The 20,601-nt window shown below is 44.4% G+C and overlaps 1 protein-coding gene across 3 annotated transcripts in view; it reads left to right on the forward strand.

Annotated features, from left to right (window-relative positions):
• The window catches only part of LOC117386591 (glucosidase 2 subunit beta-like), a 270,231-nt gene that overhangs the window by 168,522 nt on the left and 81,108 nt on the right, over positions 1 to 20,601 (forward strand). For all 3 annotated transcript variants that reach the window (XM_033983996.2, XM_055229025.1, XM_033983998.2), the window contains 2 exons: positions 14,340 to 14,409; positions 17,267 to 17,356. In XM_033983996.2, coding sequence (XP_033839887.1) covers positions 14,340 to 14,409; positions 17,267 to 17,356 — 160 coding nt within the window. The remainder of the gene's footprint in view (positions 1 to 14,339; positions 14,410 to 17,266; positions 17,357 to 20,601) is intronic.

The raw sequence follows: 20,601 nt of genomic DNA on the forward strand, positions 1-20,601 counted from the left end.
TATCAATCACACGTGTCCCTTAGTAAACGACCTTTGCAATAGAAATACTTTCTTATGTAAGTCGTGATCGTCGAAAACGCAACAACACTAAATCTTGTGTTGTGCGCTCTGCCTATTATAGCTCAGCGAGTGGAGGAACGAAAATTGTGCTAGTGACGATGACACAGTGCGGCTCTTCACCTGGAACTTTACCTAGATATATAGATTGCACATAAAAGGCGTTTTACAGTCAGCACTCCTACGCTGCCTATCTTAAGGTGTGAATAAGACAGTTCAAGGTCGCTCTGGATGGTGAATTCCCTTTGTTTTCATAAGTACCACACATCGCGAAGCAGCTCCACTTTTCTTTTCTTAGAGGCGCTGAAAAAATGGTCTTTGTGTATTGATCCGTTTGGTACGTAAACAGCAGCCAGAGTCCATATATGCACTAGAGACTTGGAACTGCTCCGTTACTACGCATTCATCTATTTTTGTCTGTAGCTTTGATGACTGAACTGTCCCCCTCACTAGGGTCTGGTAGGGTAGATCGAAATCGCAATTTGAATAGACACAATTAGTAAATCGCAAAGGCTGCAGGTTTTGATGTACTGTGACTTCCTCCACAAACAAAAATATCCTGTTTTTTTCTGCAGAAGAAATAACTAACCCTGTACAAACATGTTCTGAAATACATGCGATTCTTGTTGTTTGTCAGTTGTCCTGGATGCTTTTAAAATGTCAACTTTGAGCAGAATCCTACTATGAAAGGCGCCGTACCTGATTTTTTGCTGTCTTAAAAATGTGAAAAACAAAACTAGTTCATTGTGCAGGGGCTGGGCTGCAGCACCAGGGTTGTGTTAGAGGGGGGATTTTGGAATTGGTTTGGCTTTATGTTCTTGTATTGATTTAAACTGCTAATTATATTGCTTTAAATATACTTTGATTATGCTTTTGATTTGTTTAAGTAATATTAATTAGTTGGTTTGATATTTAAATTCTGGATTTTGAACACCCATTGGTTTCCTCCCTTACCTGGTGGCTGTTGGTGCCTTCCAAGAGTCTCCAACTGGCTCCAAATTCAAACTCCTGCTTATGAGAAACGAGAGGTCAGCTTTAAGTGTTAATCTTTGACCCAGGCATTTTTTTCTTGTTTATTTTTTATTTTATATTTTAACTGTTTTTTACTCACTGCGATGAGTTTATAAGCTTGTCACAACCAGAGACCAAAGCGGAGTTTCGTTGACACAGTAAAGCTAACGACCTTTCTGGCAATAAAAATTCGATGCAGTGGACATATTTTGATCTCAAGAGCTGCTTATACAATATCTGTACTGGAGAAAGACACGTTTTGCTCAAATACATGGGAAAAACTGGCATTGGACCGACCGACAACAAGCACGGTCACTGGATTAAAGAGGCAACTGAAATACGAAAACATCCCCACAGGACTTTAAAAACCAGGACGAGGGGACTTCTTTACTTTCACATACCTTGGATACTGTCCTGAAGAAGTCGGACTGCACATGGCATTAGGAAGACAATGCTGAAACTTGTTTATGAACATCATTGGGCTATAGTTACAGGATCTTTTACACATAAATCGCAAATTTAATCCCGCTGCTTGTCAGAAAAATGGCAATTAGATATGTTTCCCAAACCATCCAGCCCTAGCATCCGGTACTAAAATTGAGGTTCCGTGTTCTTCTTGCTCGCAATGAGTTTTTAACAGGCGTGAGCAGCAAGGAAAATAATTAGTTTGTCAAAGTGTACCATTATGTTGATAAAGCCACGTTTCTAATTAGTAGGGCACGGCCAGATAAACCAGTCCATGCATGCGCTGATGGTAAAGTCGTGACATACATCGACCGCGTGGCCACTAATGTAATCCGTGCACTCATTAGGAGATAAGCATTGGGGCCAAGGGGTATACTGTACGCAGATACTGTATACTGCCGCTTTGGTCTGTCTATTCCCCTCGCTATGTTCCCCGCTACACTGTACCTCTCCACGCCTCACTGCCCCCCTGTCTCCCCCTCTGCTCTATGTCCATGTACAGCGGCTGCAGAGGGTCAAAAGTCAAAGTCGCTTGGGAGTCGCTGTCTATTTCAGCTTTGTTTGATTTGAGAAATTGTTGCGGATATGGATGTTAGGGACTACGCAGCAAGATGGTTCAGATGTCGTCACAGCACTGCTAGCCAATAATATTTAATACAGATTGGGGCAGATAAAATTTATGTTGTTAAAATGCAGATTTGTAATGTAGCGAGTTTTAGGATCCAGTCATTAAAGCCTCGTTTCCCCGGTTTGTTTAGAGCGGATAGGTACGGGCCCGCAAGCGTCTGCACTGTCTAAGGTGAACCGTACCTTACCAGCCCGTTTGAGGGGTCTGAAGTGGAACCTCGAGGGTGCTAGCTCCAAGAGAGGGCCAACACAGTACGGATCGCCTTAGCTAAAGGTGGTGCTACGCAAGAAATGAGAGTGTTCTACAAGAGAGAACGTAGACTCAAGACGTCAAAAAGCAGATATAAACATGAAACAATAATCTCTCACAATCTCTGACTTGATCTTGTGATGGCCCGTCATGTTTTCAGTGACGGCAACTTTATATGTCGAGCCGATATGCGTCGCAAAACAAAGCACGAATCCAACAGCTGTTTCCTGTTTACTGTTCCTGATATCAATGCACGACACTTCCGTGTAAAGACTGAAAATACAATGCGTCCAGTGCATAATATATCTAAAATCAGCCAAACCTAATGCATTATATAAAGACGTTAAACTGTGGTGTAGAGACAAAGAGAAGTGAAATAAATGCAGAAAAAAATTTATGTTAAACGAGAAATACTTTTGCGTTTACGCCAACCTTAGCTTTAGCCACCCTTCACAGCGCTACAAACATCTTTTTGCAAATCACTAAAATCGTCCTACAAGTATAATTCAGACATGATTTTGAGTTTATTTATTAAGAAAACTTTTATAAAGCTTGGTTGACACAGTGTTTCACATAGCAGAGACCTGACCCTGGACCATGCCAGAGACATGGAAGCGCAACTCAGGAGGGAGCAGCACCAAGAAAACCAATTCCAAGACGACCCCAAGTGAACTGTGACAGTGGAAAAGAGGCTTAATAGAAATGCTGGGTTCAACATTAAATTTTAATTTGTATTTAAGTTGAATTTACCTTTTTCAGCACCTTCTAGAATCTGAAAACCAGCAATTACATTTGTGATATGTTCAAAAAGTAGGATTCTGTTCAACATTTGAGAGAAGACATATGAACTGAAGACGTCTATGCCTCTCAAAACATGGCAGAGGTCTAAACTAGACAAGGCAAGTTTATTTGTATATCACAATTTGTACAAAAAGTAATTGAAAGTGCTTTACAGAATAAGAAAAACATGATCAGGCTCAGAATACGTTTTATTCCAATTCTCAGTGAACAAAATTCACAAACTAGGAACTTGCTTCTGCAGTATGGTACAACATAAACCAATGAATAATAAAAGTAATGTAAGATAAAGATAGAACATAAAAATAAGGCATGCATTAAAAACAAGGTAAATCAAATAGCTTGGGCAGAACAACAGTGCAGAACTTTCAGCACAAGCAAATGGAGATGTACTTACACATTCGGAAATGCCAGGAAAATATAGCACTTAATAAACAGTAGTTGCTTATGAGAGAGAATCGAGGTTGTTTGGCCCACTCTGTATGTGTTAGTGGGTGTTTTTCTTCAACAAAATGCATCTATGTTTATCCACTTTGCAATACAAAACGTGCTGAGTGACAAATGTGATGCTGGTTTTATTATATCTTCCCCAGGTGTGTATTCCCTTCAAAAAATGTCTTGAAAAACACATATTACGCAAAACAGACTTTTTTGAGGTTGTTCCCTCATCAAAAACATGCCTGGAGTTTTATTTAGCTTAATTCATGCAGTTTGATTTTCCAGAATTGTGACGTCAAAGGTAGAAAACTGAATATTTTGTCCTTTGCAGAGGACTAACCCAACTGTGCCAACTCAAATTAAGAAGTACATTCAATTGTCATACATTGTGCAGCCCTATTCGGAACACAATTTTTTTCTTTCTTTCTAAAAATAGGCATCGCAAAGTGGAAAATCACAGCTTGCCTTTTGGACATGTCACATCTGCACAACTTTAAAAAAAAAAAAAACGGTGTCTGGGGAATTGTTCGGGGGTATCTGTGTGGGCAACCAGCTGCGACCACATGCTAGGAACATGCTAATTGCTACTCCAGCAAGTGCTATGACAGCTTCCTATTCTTTAGCATGATCCAGTACCAAAACCAATGACAATTAAATGGAAAAATGGGTAATATCACAGTTGCTGCTTTGGAAATATGCAAAATTAGAATATCGAGTGTTTTGTCTACAACGGAAGCTATTAAAAATGACCTCAAAAAGAGACGGATACATCTAGTGTAATCTTTCAAACAAGGTCATGAAGGGATATTTTGGACCATTTTGTGGTTCATTTTACCGTCAACCTGAACATTTGCAGGCACTTTTTAGCCCATTTCTGATTTTTAGCCCATTTCTGATTGTTAAAATATTGTCTGAATATTGTTATCAAGATAATGCAGAAAATTGATTGACATATTTATTTTTGTTAAAAGCGTTGTACCCGATTTTACTCTCTCAAATGTGATGGTCCAAAGTTATTCCTCACTTATCTTACACATTCTAAGGATCCTAATTATTCACGGTGATGAATTTAAAAAAGCGCTCTTCGCAACTTTCAGCGGTTAGAGGAGCTTTTTGCTGTCACAGTGATGCTAACAACAACTAGCATGCTAATAACACACTGCCTGATAATTAGACAAATTTTGTTCAACAGGAAAATGCTTTAAATTAGACAAATTTACTCAAATACATAGAAAAATCAGGCGCAGAGCTGATAACAGTTAATTTGATGGTCATCCATGTTTTGCATTAAATTTGAACTTAGACAAAGACATTTACAGGCACGTTTCAGCACATTTCTGAAGATAATGGAAAAAAGTTACTGTCTCAATTGATGGTCCAAAGTTATTCCTCACTTACCTAATTATTCACGATGATGAATGTATAAGCACTCTTCGCAACTTTCATTCAGATGTTAGAGCAATGTTTTGATGGCACAGTAATGCTAACAACAACTAGCATGCTAACAACACACTTCCTGATAATTAGACTTATTTTCTTCAAATACGTAAAAAGTGTAGTTATTATAAGATGTCAGCGGTTAATTGGATGTTCATTCTTGTTTGGTGCTAAATCTGAACCTCGACAAAGACATTTACAGGCACGTTTTAGCACTTTCCCCGATGCATTGTTAAAATATTGTTTGAATATTGTTGTCATTTTTGTCAATAGCGCCTTTCCTCGCCTTATATTCTGTTACAGTTGAGAGAAAGCGTTTCCTCGACGACGTGAATGAAACAAACCTGTTCCAAACGCCCCTGAAAATCCCCAGGTCCATCGGCGCAAGACAATTAAATTGGATTCCTGTGCAGCGCGTTGCTCGTGGTATTTTCTGCCATCTCTCCTCACAGTTTCATGTGTGATCCCGCTGTGAAAGAAAGTGCCTGTAGTCTTCATGCTTCACTTAACATGTACAATCCTAGTGCCTCTTCAAATGTGGATGCTTTTTTTCCCACCTTATACTATTTTCAGTGTATTGTCTTTGCTCTCGGCGCCTATATGATCTACAACATAGTAGCGACATGCGAACATAACAAAAATGCAGGATAATTAAAATAATGAGGGTGCTTTATGCTAGCTTTTAAACTGAGCGTAACTTCCACCAAAGTCTATGCATTAAAATTAGCTACGTTTAATTTTCTGGCTCGCTAATGTTTAACTACTATAATTTACTGGTGCTGCATCCAATTGTTAGCAAGTTAGCCAACGCTGCAATTATGAAGATTTGTTTCCTTGGATATAGTGTTAAATGTTCATAAAGTTAAGAAAAATAATATATGGAAAGAATATATATTAAAAGAGTTTTGTTACATTTTTTAAGAAGCTGGGTTTTTATTGTGTTCTATAGGGGAAACGAAATCCAAATTTAGCGCATATAACACATTTTCAACACTTCCAGGAGCAGTTATGTTTGAGAGAAAAACAAAATTTGGTTGGGTTTTATTGGCCAATAGTGTTTTCTTACCCTTTTCTTTCCTTTTTATGTTGTTTAATGCTGTTAAAAAACCTTTTCAGTTAAAATTAAATCAACATCTTTGTGTTACTCCTATTGAGATTTGGGCTATGCAAAATTAAATAGAATTGAAATATAAAATGCTGAAGTAATGGAAGAATTCCACGTATTTGCAGACATTTTTGTAGAGTTGTTAAGTGCAGGGTTAGCAGTTATATTAAATAGCTATTTTGATGTTTGCAGAGAGCATTGAACTACCTCAAAAATTACAGTCTTTGCTATTTCATAATTGTGATGTTAAAATTGATATTTACATTTGATTGTTGTGCAGCCGTATTCTACTGTTTACAACATTATTCCATCAGGACACTTTAAATGCGTGGCTGGACCGTTTGGCTTTGGACATTTTTATTTCTTATGCTATTATTGAGGAAATTATAGCTTATACTATAGTGATGGGCGATACCATTAATTTTTTTTTCAATCTGATACCAAAAAGTAATACTATGGCAAGTTTTCTAAATAAAAAAAAAAAGTCTAAATCTAAAAGTTAATGGCTTTTGTATTGCTTGCATCCATTGAACCGCCTTATGCTATAAAGGCGTTACCCAGCATACATAGACTGTATATATAAATGGACGTAGCTAACGTGCTAGCCGCCACATTCCAAACAGAAAGTGATCATGGGCACGCTTCCACCTCCATCGACTCTGGCTCCAATTCACTTTACACTGAAAAATTGTCATTCCTCTCTCTGTATCTACTGCAGCGAGCCTCGTCATTTTTGGACCTACAATGATCCTGGTGTTTTTATGTTGTTATTTTGTCCATAAATCAAGATATGAACGTTAATAACACACAAATCAGGCTCCTTCTTTTCCCTACGTCACTCCTGCTAGCCTTAGCAACACTTTTGATTGACAGTGTTGCTAAGTGGGCTCTGGTTGCTATGATACTCACAGTCAGAATTCAAGATATGTAACAAATCCACCCCTATAACCTCTAGCCTCGATGAGCTTCATTTGACTGGAGCCGAACGCTATGGGTGACGTCGCACTCCCACTCACACTCACTCTCTCTGGTCCCCACATACTCTGTTACATCCCAATCAACTTTAATCTTTTCAGTGACGATGTGAAACGAAGGAACTCATTGGTCATCTGTCAATAACAAACAAAATGACATTTCTCTCACATTATTTTGACAGAGTTTAGTGCTTCGCTCATTGATTCTGTAGAAATCTGCAAAGTTTTTCAGTCCCTTGTGATATTTTTTGATATGTTTTCCTCGTAGGCAGCCATATTTGTTTTGATACGGGTGGACCATGCATGTCCATGATTGGTTAATCCACCTGTCAATCACACCCATCTGAACTTGTGGAGATTCTCGTGACCAGACTCAGTTCTTCGTAAAGTATTGAGGAAGAGTGATTTCTGGATCCCAAGCAACAAAAGAAATTTACCTCGGTGTCATTATCTTGCTCCACCCCAGCTTGAACTGATCAAAAAATTAAAAATATATACAGATAAACTAATATGTAAACAATGTATTTTTGTTTTGATATTTAAATAGCAAAACCTTCTGTGTGATAATCAGTATTTTTCATTACCTCAGTCAATATAGATACAATGATGTTTGGTACCAATCCCCCGTACACTACATCAGAATGTGTCCAACGAGCGACTGGGTAAAAGTAGGTGTAGAGTGGACAGTAACACATCAGGAGAGCATTGCATCAAGGAATTACTCACCCTTTTACACACACATGCATACACCAGTGTACGCAGACACTGGGGGCGAGGTGGATTAAGTGTCTTTCCCAAGGACACAACGACAGCATTCATCTGTGGGACCTTGAATCACACCTCCAACCTGTGGGTCACTGGATCCGACCACTGATGTTTATGCCGAGATTGTGAATTGAACTGCCAACCTTCGGATCAGCGGACAAACACCAACTGAGCTACTGTCGCCCCTGTAATAATACAACATTATAATAAAAGTAGTATTGGAAAAGCAAAAACACGATTGTAGCTGATTGTCCAGTAATTTACTACGGCGTATGTTGCCAGATTTGTTGTCATCTTGACTTCAGTGTGAATCCCACTTTTCAGAGCTTAGTGGAGTGGATGTGGTGACAGGTGCACACACTTCTCAGAGCCTGTCTGTCATGTTGACTCGGACTCACACTTCTATTACATTTTTGTCACTGTCAAAAACCCTTGAAGAAAATGTGTCGTAACGGTGCGGATAGGACCAAAGGATGCAGACCAGAGCAGTTTTAACAGTGTTTATTTACAACGGTGAAAATGCAGTCTTTAAACAGGTCACAAGAGCAGGTACAGGAACCAGGGAGCGGGAGACGGGTCAGGCGGGTGCGGTGCAGGTAGAGGCGGGCAGGACAGGACCAGGACGGGGATAGAAGCAGGTGCGGTACCAGGGCGGGCGGAGCAGACGAAGACCAGAGCGGGGAGCGGGTGACAAACCAGAGACCAGGACCGGACAGGAGACGAGACGAGCAGGAGACGAGACGAGCAGGAGACGAGACGAGCAGGAGACGAGACGAGCAGGAGACAAGACGAGCTGGAAGCGATACCGGGACTGGAACGTGGCGGCAGGAGCTGGGCGAGTAGAGGCAGGAATCTGGAGGGTGCATAAATCCAAATGAGCATTTGCCGGAAAGTACCATATAACAAAGCTTAGCAAGAAACATTCACGTTTTACACGCGGACGGTCTGGCACCGAGTGTAGACTGCCAAGCCTTCTTGTACTCAGCAGCAGGTGGTGGTGATTAGGCTGATGCACCCCAGGTGTGCACGGGAGGAGTCAGGCACTCCACCCAGCTCCAGACACACAGGTAGGGGAGGGGGAGAGAGCACGGGAGGACAGGGAAACTGACATCATGACAGTACCCCCCCCCTAAGGTCCACCTCCTGGTGGACCCCCAGGCTTGTCAGGATGAGCGCGGTGGAAGTCTCTCACCATGTCGGGGTCCAGAATGCGTGCCCTGGGCACCCAGGATCGCTCCTCCGGACCGTAACCCTCCCAATCGACGAGGTACTGGAGGCCCCTACCACGGCGACGAACGTCAATCAGGCGGCGGACGGTGAACGCCGGGTGGCCGTCAATGACTCGGGCGGGCGGTGGGGGATCGGCCGGAGGGCACAGGTCGCTGGTCCGGACTGGTTTAACCTGGGAGACGTGAAAGGTCGGATGAATCCGGAGAGACGGGGGTAACTGGAGGCGCACCGCCGATGGATTTATGATCCTCATGATCTTAAACGGTCCCAGGAATCGGGGGGACAGCTTACGGGAGTCCGTCTTCAGCGGGACCGTCTTGGCGGAGAGCCAAACCATCTGGCCAGGTTGGTATACGGGCGCCGGGACACGGTGGCGATCGGCCGTCGCCTTAGTGCGCGCTCCAGCCCGAAGAAGGGCCGCCCTGGCCTTCTTCCAGATCCGGCGACAGCGCTGGAGATGGCGCTGGACAGACGGGACGGCGAGGTCCCTCTCCTCCGTGGGAAAGAGAGGGGGTTGATATCCCAGCGATGCCTCGAAGGGGGACATACCAGTGGCGGAACTCACGAGGGAGTTGTGAGCGTACTCTATCCAGGGTAGGTGAGTACTCCAGGTCGCGGGGTTGGCGGAGGCTGTGCACCGTAGGGCCGACTCCAGGTCTTGGTTGGCCCGCTCCGTCTGCCCATTAGATTGTGGATGGAACCCGGACGTGAGGCTAACCGTGGCCCCCAAACTGTCGCAGAAAGACCGCCATACCTGAGAGGTGAATTGGGTCCCTCTGTCGGACACGATGTCCACCGGGATGCCGTGGAGTCGGAAGACATGACTGGTCAGCTGGTCGGCAGTTTCTTTGGCTGTGGGGAGCTTAGGCAGGGCAACGAAATGGGCGGCCTTGGAGAAGCGATCCACAATGGTGAGAACCACCGTGTTCCCCTGGGAAGGGGGAAGGCCCGTCACGAAGTCCAAGGCGATGTGGGACCAAGGGCGACGAGGAACTGGGAGAGGATGCAAGAGACCAGAAGGGGGTGAGTGGGAGGCCTTGGCCCGAGCACATACCTGGCAGGCGGCGACATAAGCCCGGGTGTCTGTGTCCATCGTGGGCCACCAGAAGCGTCTCCTGAGGAGGGAGAGAGAGCGACCGGCACCAGGATGGCAGGCGAAACGGGAGGCATGGACCCACTGGAGCACCTGAGACCGGACAGAATCGGGAACAAACAGTTTATCTGGAGGGCCGTTACCTGGGTCGGGGTCGTTGGTCTGGGCCTCTCGGACGGTGTCCTCGATATCCCAATGGACCGCGGCCACCACACACGAGGAGGGGATAATTGTTTCTGCGGTGACCGGGCTATCCTCCAGGGCGAACTGGCGGGAGAGGGCATCTGGTTTGACGTTCCGAGATCCGGGGCGGTAGGTGAGGAGAAAGTTGAAGCGGCTGAAGAAGAGGGACCAACGAGCTTGACGGGGATTGAGGCGCCTGGCGGACTGGATGTACTCCAAGTTTTTATGGTCGGTCCAGACGATGAATGGTTGCTCCGCCCCTTCGAGCCAGTGGCGCCACTCCTCCAAGGCCAGCTTTACGGCAAGGAGCTCCCGATCCCCCACATCATAATTGACCTCGGCCGAGGACAATCGCCGGGAAAAGAAGGCGCAGGGACAGAGGCGGTTGTGGGGGTCGAACCTCTGCGAAAGCACGGCCCCCACTCCCGAGTCGGAGGCGTCGACCTCCACGATGAATTGCCGTGAAGGGTCGGGCTGGTGCAGGATGGGAGCGGAGGTAAATAGTCTCTTAAGCTTCTCGAAGGCTGTCTGCGCCTCAGGAGACCAGGCAAACGGCAAAGCAGGAGAGGTGAGTTTAGTTAAGGGCGAGATAACCCTACTAAAATCCCGGATGAAACGTCTATAAAAATTGGCAAAGCCGATAAATCTCTGGAGCTGTCTCCGGCTGGTAGGAACGGGCCACTCAGTGACAGCCTGGATCTTTTCAGGGTCAGCTCTTACTTGGCCCCGCCCCACAATGAAGCCCAAAAAGCTGACCTCCTCTGCGTGAAACTCGCATTTCTCAGCTTTCACGAACAGTTTATTCTCGAGGAGGCGCTGGAGAACCTGGCGAACGTGCTGATGATGCTCCTGGGGGGACCGCGAGAAAATCAAGATGTCATCCAAGTAAACAAAGACGAATCGGTTAAGGAAATCACGGAGCACATCGTTGATGAGGGCTTGGAATACGGCAGGGGCGTTGGTGAGACCGAAGGGCATAACCAAGTATTCGAAATGTCCCAGGGGTGTCTTGAAGGCCGTCTTCCATTCGTCTCCCTCCCTGATGCGCACCAGGTGGTACGCATTCCGCAAATCCAACTTTGAGAAGATGGTCGCACCGTGGAGGGGCGTAAATGCCGAGTCCAGTAAGGGAAGCGGGTATTTATTCTTTACGGTTATATTGTTCAGACCCCGGTAATCAATGCAAGGCCGCAGGGATTTGTCCTTCTTAGCCACAAAGAAGAACCCCGCTCCCACGGGTGAAGTGGACGGGCGGATGATTCCGGCAGCCAGGGACCCACGGATATAGTCCTCCATTGACTCGCGTTCAGGTTTAGACAGGTTATATAGTCTGCTAGATGGTAGTGGGGCACCCGGCAGGAGGTCAATGGCGCAGTCATATGGACGGTGGGGCGGTAAAGAGAGGGCCTTGCTCTTGCTAAAAACCTCCCCCAGGTCGTGATATTCAGCAGGCACCGAGGACAGATTGGGGGTGTCTGGGGACGGATCAGCGACAGGAACGGACCTCCCGGCCGGAGGGAGGGCGGACCGAAGGCACTTGGCGTGGCAATCGGGACTCCAGCCCGAAACTCCGCCCCTGGCCCAATCGAAAACAGGGTTGTGGGCGCGTAGCCAGGGGTAACCAAGGACCAGAGGAGAAGCGGAGGAGGACAGGACATGAAACTGACGGTTCTCTTGGTGGTTGCCGGACAGAATCACGGTGACAGGTTCTGTGATGTGAGTGATGTGCCCCAGAAAACGTCCATTGAGCCCCTGGGCATTTAAGGGGCGTTCGAGGGGCTCCAGGTAGACCCCGAGCTGCTCCGCGACTTGGGCATCAATAAAGTCCCTCTCAGCCCCGGAGTCGATAAGGGCGGAAACGCATAAGGTCTCTGTGCGAACGCACAGGGTGGCGCTGAGCCGCAGTCTATTAGAAGAGTCCAGGATGTGTTGCTCGCCCACCAGTACTCCCAGTGCTACTGGTGGGCCCCCCCTTTTGGCCGAACTGGGCAAGTGACCACATAATGTCCGCGCTCACCGCAGTAGAGGCAAGCCCCGGCCAGACGACGCCTCCGTTGACGCTCCTCGGCCGACACAAGGGTCCTGTCGAGTTGCATGGGCTCATCCGGCGGGGGCGGGGCAGCGCGTGGCTCCGGCGGGACCGGTGACCGGCGTCTCTCTCGGCGACGAGCCCGTAGGCGGTTGTCTATACGGTGAGTGAGGGAGATGAGGGTCCGCAGGTCGGGGGGTTCGTCCCGGGAAACCAATTCATCTTTCAAAGTCTCGTTCAGGCCCCGCACAAACACAGCCCGCAGCGCGCTGTCCGTCCAGTCCAGCTCCGCCGCATGTGTCCAGAATTCAATGGAATAATCCGCTACCGTCCTGGAGCCCTGGCTGAGAGTCAATAACCGGGAGGCAGCATTGTCCTGGTAGTGCGGGTGGTCAAACACCAGCTTAAACGTGGACACAAATTCATTAAAATCCAGGCTATCCACAGACGTCTTCATTAGGCGCGCCTCTGCCCACTGGAGAGCTCTGCCCCGGAGTAATCCACATATATATCGGATCTTGGTGGCCCCCGAGCTGAAACGAGAAGGGCATTGCTGGAACATGAACTCGCACTGGAACAGGAATCCGCGACAGAGGTGAGGTTGTCCAGCATACGGCTCCGGATCCGTGCCTCTCGGCTCCGGGAGGCGTGGCGGCGCTCCAGCTGCAGCAGGCGGGGTGACGAGGAGCGCGGCCACCTGGTGGTTAAGCTGTGCCACCTGCTGGGACAATGTCTGATTTAGCTCCAATAGAGTTCGAATGGATTGTTCATGCTGACCCAGCACCGCCTCGGGGTGAGAGTGCGTGAGGCGGCGCGTCTGGTCCGGATCTGAGCCTGCTTGGTCCATAGTGGCCAGACCGTTCTGTCGTAACGGTGCGGATAGGACCAAAGGATGCAGACCAGAGCAGTTTTAACAGTGTTTATTTACAACGGTGAAAATGCAGTCTTTAAACAGGTCACAAGAGCAGGTACAGGAACCAGGGAGCGGGAGACGGGTCAGGCGGGTGCGGTGCAGGTAGAGGCGGGCAGGACAGGACCAGGACGGGGATAGAAGCAGGTGCGGTACCAGGGCGGGCGGAGCAGACGAAGACCAGAGCGGGGAGCGGGTGACAAACCAGAGACCAGGACCGGACAGGAGACGAGACGAGCAGGAGACGAGACGAGCAGGAGACGAGACGAGCAGGAGACGAGACGAGCAGGAGACAAGACGAGCTGGAAGCGATACCGGGACTGGAACGTGGCGGCAGGAGCTGGGCGAGTAGAGGCAGGAATCTGGAGGGTGCATAAATCCAAATGAGCATTTGCCGGAAAGTACCATATAACAAAGCTTAGCAAGAAACATTCACGTTTTACACGCGGACGGTCTGGCACCGAGTGTAGACTGCCAAGCCTTCTTGTACTCAGCAGCAGGTGGTGGTGATTAGGCTGATGCACCCCAGGTGTGCACGGGAGGAGTCAGGCACTCCACCCAGCTCCAGACACACAGGTAGGGGAGGGGGAGAGAGCACGGGAGGACAGGGAAACTGACATCATGACAAAATGACACGTTTTTCCCCCTTTAGCATCTGATGTCCGGGCTATGCTATCCACCTGCGCATTGCACCATTACACGCACTGCAGTGGTCAAAAACTTGCTCAACTTTTACTCTTTTTTTCCCACGTTTGGTTAACACTCTTGTCCGCGTGAAACTTGCAAGTCTCGGGGCATCTCAAGCGCACCTGGAATAACACGTTTTTTGTGTTTATACTTGGCTTCTTTCATCCTCCAGCCCCTTCTTTTAGCACTGTATGTCAACTAGTTCGTGTTTGCTAACATGCAGCTGCCCAGGCGCTTCTAGTCCACATTGTTAATTTGTCTGACCTTTTGTTTTGTCTAGCCGCCGAGTGGGAGGCGACGAATCTCAAGAAGGCAGAGGAGTCCTATGAACGAGTCAACGCAGAAATAAGGTAACTAAGTGAAAGCATGACTTTATTATAAGTCTGTCTCCCTTCTGTTTAAGCTTCACTGAGTATTCCAGACAGAAGTATGAATTGATTTCTCAAAGACGTATTGTGCTTGTGTCTGCTATATAGTTAAAATCTATGACACCCATGGATCATATGTAATAATTTGAACATTTTAAATCGTAATATTGATCTAAAATGTCAACAAGTCCCCTGACATTTGAGTAAGAAAATTACAATGCCCAGTGGGAGCTAACATTGCCGTAAAAGTCATCACAACAAAGAACTGGCCCCTCCTATGGATAGCTGCACATCAGGCTAACAAGCAGCAATTATTTTTTTTTTTCTTAGTTTATTTATACCAAAATGACTATACAACGCTGCCAAATCTGATGTGTATCACAGATTAAGAAAATAAAATTGGAAAACGAAGTAAGTGCAGACGTCTTGAGTACAGGAATATAAAGATTACTCAAATCACGCTAAATACAACTTCGAGAGGGTAAATGAGAAGGGGAAACAACCAAACCATGGGTAAAAGCTCTGAAATTCCATATAACTCCATAATAGGTCAGCTTTAAAGTATCTGTGCCCTATTTCTTTCACATGTGTTTCAGCAAAATTCGTCATACCCGAGTACAGATATATCGTATAAGCAGCTCTTGAGGCCAGAATTTGTCATTTGTGTACTGTCTGCATCTAAATTGTTATATTGTCTGTGCATCAGGAAGTGCATGGTTAGCATGCTGTTGTTGCTGTTAGCTTATCCGTTACGGCAGAACGTATCTTTATCACACCCCTCCCCATCACCCATTATTACAAACCCTGCACCAAACGAAGGCAAAACCATAAGTGGTATGATTTATGTGTATGCTAGCTCGTGTTGTAAGCAGGGTGGCTGTGTATGTAACCCGGGCCTTAAAATAGACCAGGAAAGCTGCACAGTAATGAATTTGCACCGTGCGGTACCTAGGGCTAATTTTAATGAAGAAAAACAAACGCTATTGGCTGCCTACTGAGCTGCGCTGGATAGGCCTATTCCAGCTCACGTTGACAAAAGATTTGGCTTGGTATGAATAATCCAACTCTCCCTGCTACCTTTTTAAAGCGCAAAGTGAAGCCAAGCAATGCAGAAAATGTTGTAATTATTCCGCGTAATTGAAAAAGAATGACTTTAAATGAGCTGTTTTAGCAAGAAGCGGTATGTTTATAGTTTTTAATGAATGCTATTGTTGTGTACGGTGTAACAAAAGCCTTAGCCTAGCCAGATTTTGCTTTCACATGTTTTTGCCGTGCTCCCAGCCAGCAGGCAATAGCAGATAAGTAGTCTGGGTGGCCCTCAGGCATGGAAACTGTTCATTACAGTAGGGCAGAGGAGAGCCAAGCACCAAGATGGCAATTACCAAAAGGTCATGATTTTTTCCCTAAACAAAAAGCAGTATGAGGTGGAAGGAGGCTACAGAGCTCGCGTGACTCTAGTTCTCTATATCCTCCTGGTCAAATGACTCAATATATTATCACATTTTCCTTCAAGATATGTTTTCATCTTACGCCAATCTTTAAAAGTGTGGAATAGGTTGTGTTCACGGTTGAATTTAATGATGTTATAATATCAGATGGTTGGCAATTCTATGGGAGATTCACCTCATTGTTTTTGTTAACCTGCAATTAATCTCAGTCTTTAAAGGTTCTATATTACACAAAATTGACTCTTCTGAGCATTTTAGAATGTTGTTACCTTGTCAAAAACATACCTGGAGTTGTGTTTTATTATTAGTCTTTCTACATCTCCAAAACTCATGCTTTGTTCCATCTTGTGATGTCATGAAGCTACTTTTTACCTTTAGTTCAGTAGAGATTGGCGATTCCAGGTCAGAAATCATCCAAATGATTGTGGTGAAGGTGTATGGAATTTAAAAAAACACTGGAGCACAAGTTGGAAGTTGGAATTTGTGTGTTAAACATGTGCGAATGAAACAAAACACAACTCCAGGTATGTGTATGATGAGGAAATATAACATAGATCAGAAAATAACGTAATATGGGCCCCCAAATCAGTTAATGGGCTTATTCCACCATAGAATTCTGATCTGTTCTTCAGCTCAATGTTAAACTATAGAGATTTTAGATTGTTGTGATGTGATGTGACCCCAAATCCATTCGCTTTCCTTTGTCTTAATATAATGACCTTTACTCTACTTACACAGCTAAAGCCAAACTTCAAGGGGCCTCGCAAACATTTGTTAACCCCATTGGAGTTCAGGGTTATGAATATGGAAATAGGGGCCTGTGTACTGTTAAGAGTGGCTTCACTTCCCTTATATGCGATTAGTGGAGGAATGCAGTGCAGTCAATGGCCATAATTGTGTAGTCTGCATAGAAATAGGTTTTTAAGAGCTGCCTCATCAACACACTGTCCATGGGTTCGGTGACTAGAAGCAGAGAAAGCTAGTGTCAGCAGACTTCAGTCACTTCACCAACTTGTAAAGCATCTGGGGGGGGAAAGGGAATGGGGAGTGGAATGGATACTTTTAAATAGAGTACAAAAAGTTTCAGAAGAGGTGCGTTTAAAGATAGTTAAACAGTGCCATCCATGGGTTTGAATGTGATGACAAATTATCATCGTAACCATAGTAATTAAAGGTATATAGCTAAACTCTGACATCCATGACAAATTGCCACTGTTGACATAGCAATTCATGTTTCCAAACTAAATATTAGATCTTTTGAATGGTGAAAAGCCCTCAAGCCTTATATATATATATATATATATATATATATATATATATATATATATATATATATATATATATACACACACACACACACACATACATACATGAGTTTTGTTTGTCTGCAGTGAACTTCAGAGGAAGCTGGCTATCGATTACGGCACAGACTGGGAGTTCCTCTTCTTGAACAGCCAGTGTTTTCAGCTCCAGGTTTATGAGTAAGTCTACAAATTCTTTTTGTTTTTCTTTAAGACAACTTTGTATTGACTTGGCAATCTCACCACCAATTACTAACTAATGATTGCAGTGTTTACTCTCAATAATGGGGAATGGTGGAAAGCAATTACTTTTGCAATACTTGTACACTCCAGGTAGCTATAAAATGATAGTTTCGAATATGCATTACTCAGCCATTATGTTAACCACGGTCTGGGATCTGTGTTATTTCAAAACGACTGTACTGGATTTATTTCTGTGTTGAGCAAAATGTGTTTTACCTCAGTACATATTTATTGTATTAACAGCTTTTAGACTAAACATACAGCAAATAATAAAGCTTTCAGTTGTTTGAGAATCAGGAAGTGCGCCGTTAGCATACTAGTTGCTGTCAGCATTACTGTGATGGCAAAACTCCACTCTGGTCTCTTTGAAAGTTGAGAAACATGCTTATAAACTCATCGCGGTGAGTACTTAGGATGCTCAGGATGCATAAGGTAAGTGAGGAATAACTTTGGACCACTGCAAGCACTTAAAAGTGAACTAGTTTTTCACGTTCTGAAGATAGTAAAAATCAGGTAGTTCGCCTTTAAAACTAGCTCAGTTTGTGATAAATACTGGGCATATCGCTGGAAATCCAGTGTTTAGAGCTAATAATTTGTGAGCTGAGGCCGCCCCAGAGCAGGCAAACAGCTAAATCAGTAAATTTAATCAACAGAATGGTCTTCTTTTACTCTCTCTTGCTCATCCCTATGGCCCCTGCTGCGGAAGAATCTGTTCTCCTCAGGATGGCGTGCCAGCTGGAGCCTTACAAGCCTGTGGGTGGTTGCAGTTTTAAAGAAAATTGTTTCAAATCTTCACTGAGATCTGCTCTACAAATATATATTTTTCTGACAACCTTGAATTCAATGTTTTTCCCATGGCCTTGAATCGCCCATTGGTTTTGGTGTGCTTGAGTTTAAAAAGAGGCTGCGATGTTGAGGAGAAAGTTGCGTTTTCCTTCATAAACCAGTATATAAGTATTTTCACGGAAGTCTGTATTACGTAACTATATCACACATTGGCTGCGAAAAGCTTTCATGTTAGCTGACTGGGAATGTAAAAACAACTGACAGATGTGGGGAAGGCTCGCGTTGGTCAGTTTTGACGCACAAACAAGCCCCTTCTCACTGTAACACTGTGTATGTTATTGATCTAGACTCATTTAGCAAGTGGTAATGTCTTTAAATATCAGATAGGACTGGTTTCTGTGCGGTAAATGTGTTCTTGTAGTTCAGCATTTTTCATTCATTTCAAGTAGTGAATAGAGTCCGGGTTCCATTAGCTTTTGCTTTAAATTGACTATTAAGCTAGCACACGTTAAGTGGTGTGTAGCTTTTAGCTCTTTTTACTTCATAAAAAGAGACTGAATGTACCAGTGGTTCCAAACTTTTTACACCAAGTAGCACCTAATAAAATGTTTTGCCTTCAGACTAGCACAGTATTGAAACCACCTGTTTAATGCTACTGTTGCGGATACCATAGCTCTAAAATATGACTCTAAATTAAGCTAATATTTGAACTGCAAGGGAATCCATGTACCACAGTTTGAGAAACATCAGTTTATGCATTTTAGAAGTTTTTTTTTTTTGTTGGATGAGAACTAAAAGGAAGCAAAAACTAGATGTAGACAATTTCTATTCAATAAGAGACCTTGCTAGATGAGAACCAACGCGGAAACAACTGCCTGTGACTATCCAAGATGTTTTTTTGTTTGTTTTTTTGTCATAGTTCAACATCATAGTGAAAGAAGGGACTAAGTTGCGGGGCTAACACTTCATTCTGAAACATGTTCTTCACTCATGATTCGAAATTGGGTAGTGGCTCTTTAATAACCGGCTTTTTAAGTTGCTAGCTTATCCACATAATTCGTCGTTATCAAGTAAGACCATATTGTCCGAATTCAATCAGTGAAGAATGCGTGCCAAACTTTGCCTTTGACACGCACTGCAACACAAAAAGAACATCATACTTTCTAATTTTAAACATTAAAAACTGAAAATGGATCCCGTCTAGCTATTGTCATGCCAACTTTAAAAGCATACAATAGGAAATGTGTGAAAAATACTAGGCGCTGAAGCCAATATTGACGACTGTAATCATTTGAGCTGGATGAATGGTAGTTGTTGCTGAATAGACTACTTTTTAAGACAAAAAGGGGGTGTGGGTGAAAAAGTTAGTGCAATTTTTCAAACCCACAAAGTTTTCTATCAGCCCCATTGTGAAAAGGCTTTTAGAGAGGATTTTTCTTGTAAAATGTGAGGTAATACAAAGGATAAATCATATTGCTGTGTTGCGAGACCAAGCATGTAATCACACAAGCTAACTTCTCTCCAAACTGCGGCGAATAGCGCTATCCATCTCTACATTCCCATACTCAGATGTGGAAGAGGTGCAGAGGTGCAAAAGAAACTGCAGTCAGGTAGAAACTCTTCTTTATAAAACAAAGCATTTCCTCCATTTGAAGTAAAGACTTTCAAATTTTGTGTTAAATTACTATTACAGACTACAGAGTTCTACTAGTACAGAAACATGTACCCATATCCACCACCTGCTTCTTTTTATGAATGTTATTGCTTTGGCTAGAATGTCTCACAGTATGCCATTAAACATGTCTATCTTGCATTTGTTATTGCAAAAAAAGACTTCTTACTGTGAGCGGAGTCGTCTTTCGTTACCTGCCTGTCTCCAAGAAGCTGTATGAGTTTAATGCCATACTGTGGAACAAGCCAGGCAAGCAGGTAGCATACTTTCCACCCTCCATTGACCATATATATAAATTGACAATTGACGCTTCCGGCTCCATCGACTCTGGCTCCAATTCACTTTATATTGAAACATTATTGCCCCTCTCTCTGTAACTGCTACCTCATTTTGATCTTGAAATGTTTGTATTAACCTGCTCTACATGTTCCTTGTGTTTTTATTTCTCCATTTTGGCCGTAAATCAAAATATGAACATTAATAACAGACCAATCAGGCGCCTTCTTTCCCCAGTATTGCACCCACTAGCATTAGCAACAGGTTTGATTGACAGCGTTGCTAAGAGCCCGCTCCCTGCTAAACCAACGATGCGGGCGGGAAGGGGCGTTACCTTCAACAGCCTCGCTCTGGATTGGTTCTTTGGTTGCTATGATACTCGCGGTCGGAAATAGGCTCCAAATTCGCCCCTTCAACCGCTAGCCTCGATGAGCTTCATTTGACTTTT

Source organism: Periophthalmus magnuspinnatus, chromosome 18 (genome assembly GCF_009829125.3).
Source record: "Periophthalmus magnuspinnatus isolate fPerMag1 chromosome 18, fPerMag1.2.pri, whole genome shotgun sequence".
NCBI lineage: Eukaryota > Metazoa > Chordata > Actinopteri > Gobiiformes > Gobiidae > Periophthalmus > Periophthalmus magnuspinnatus.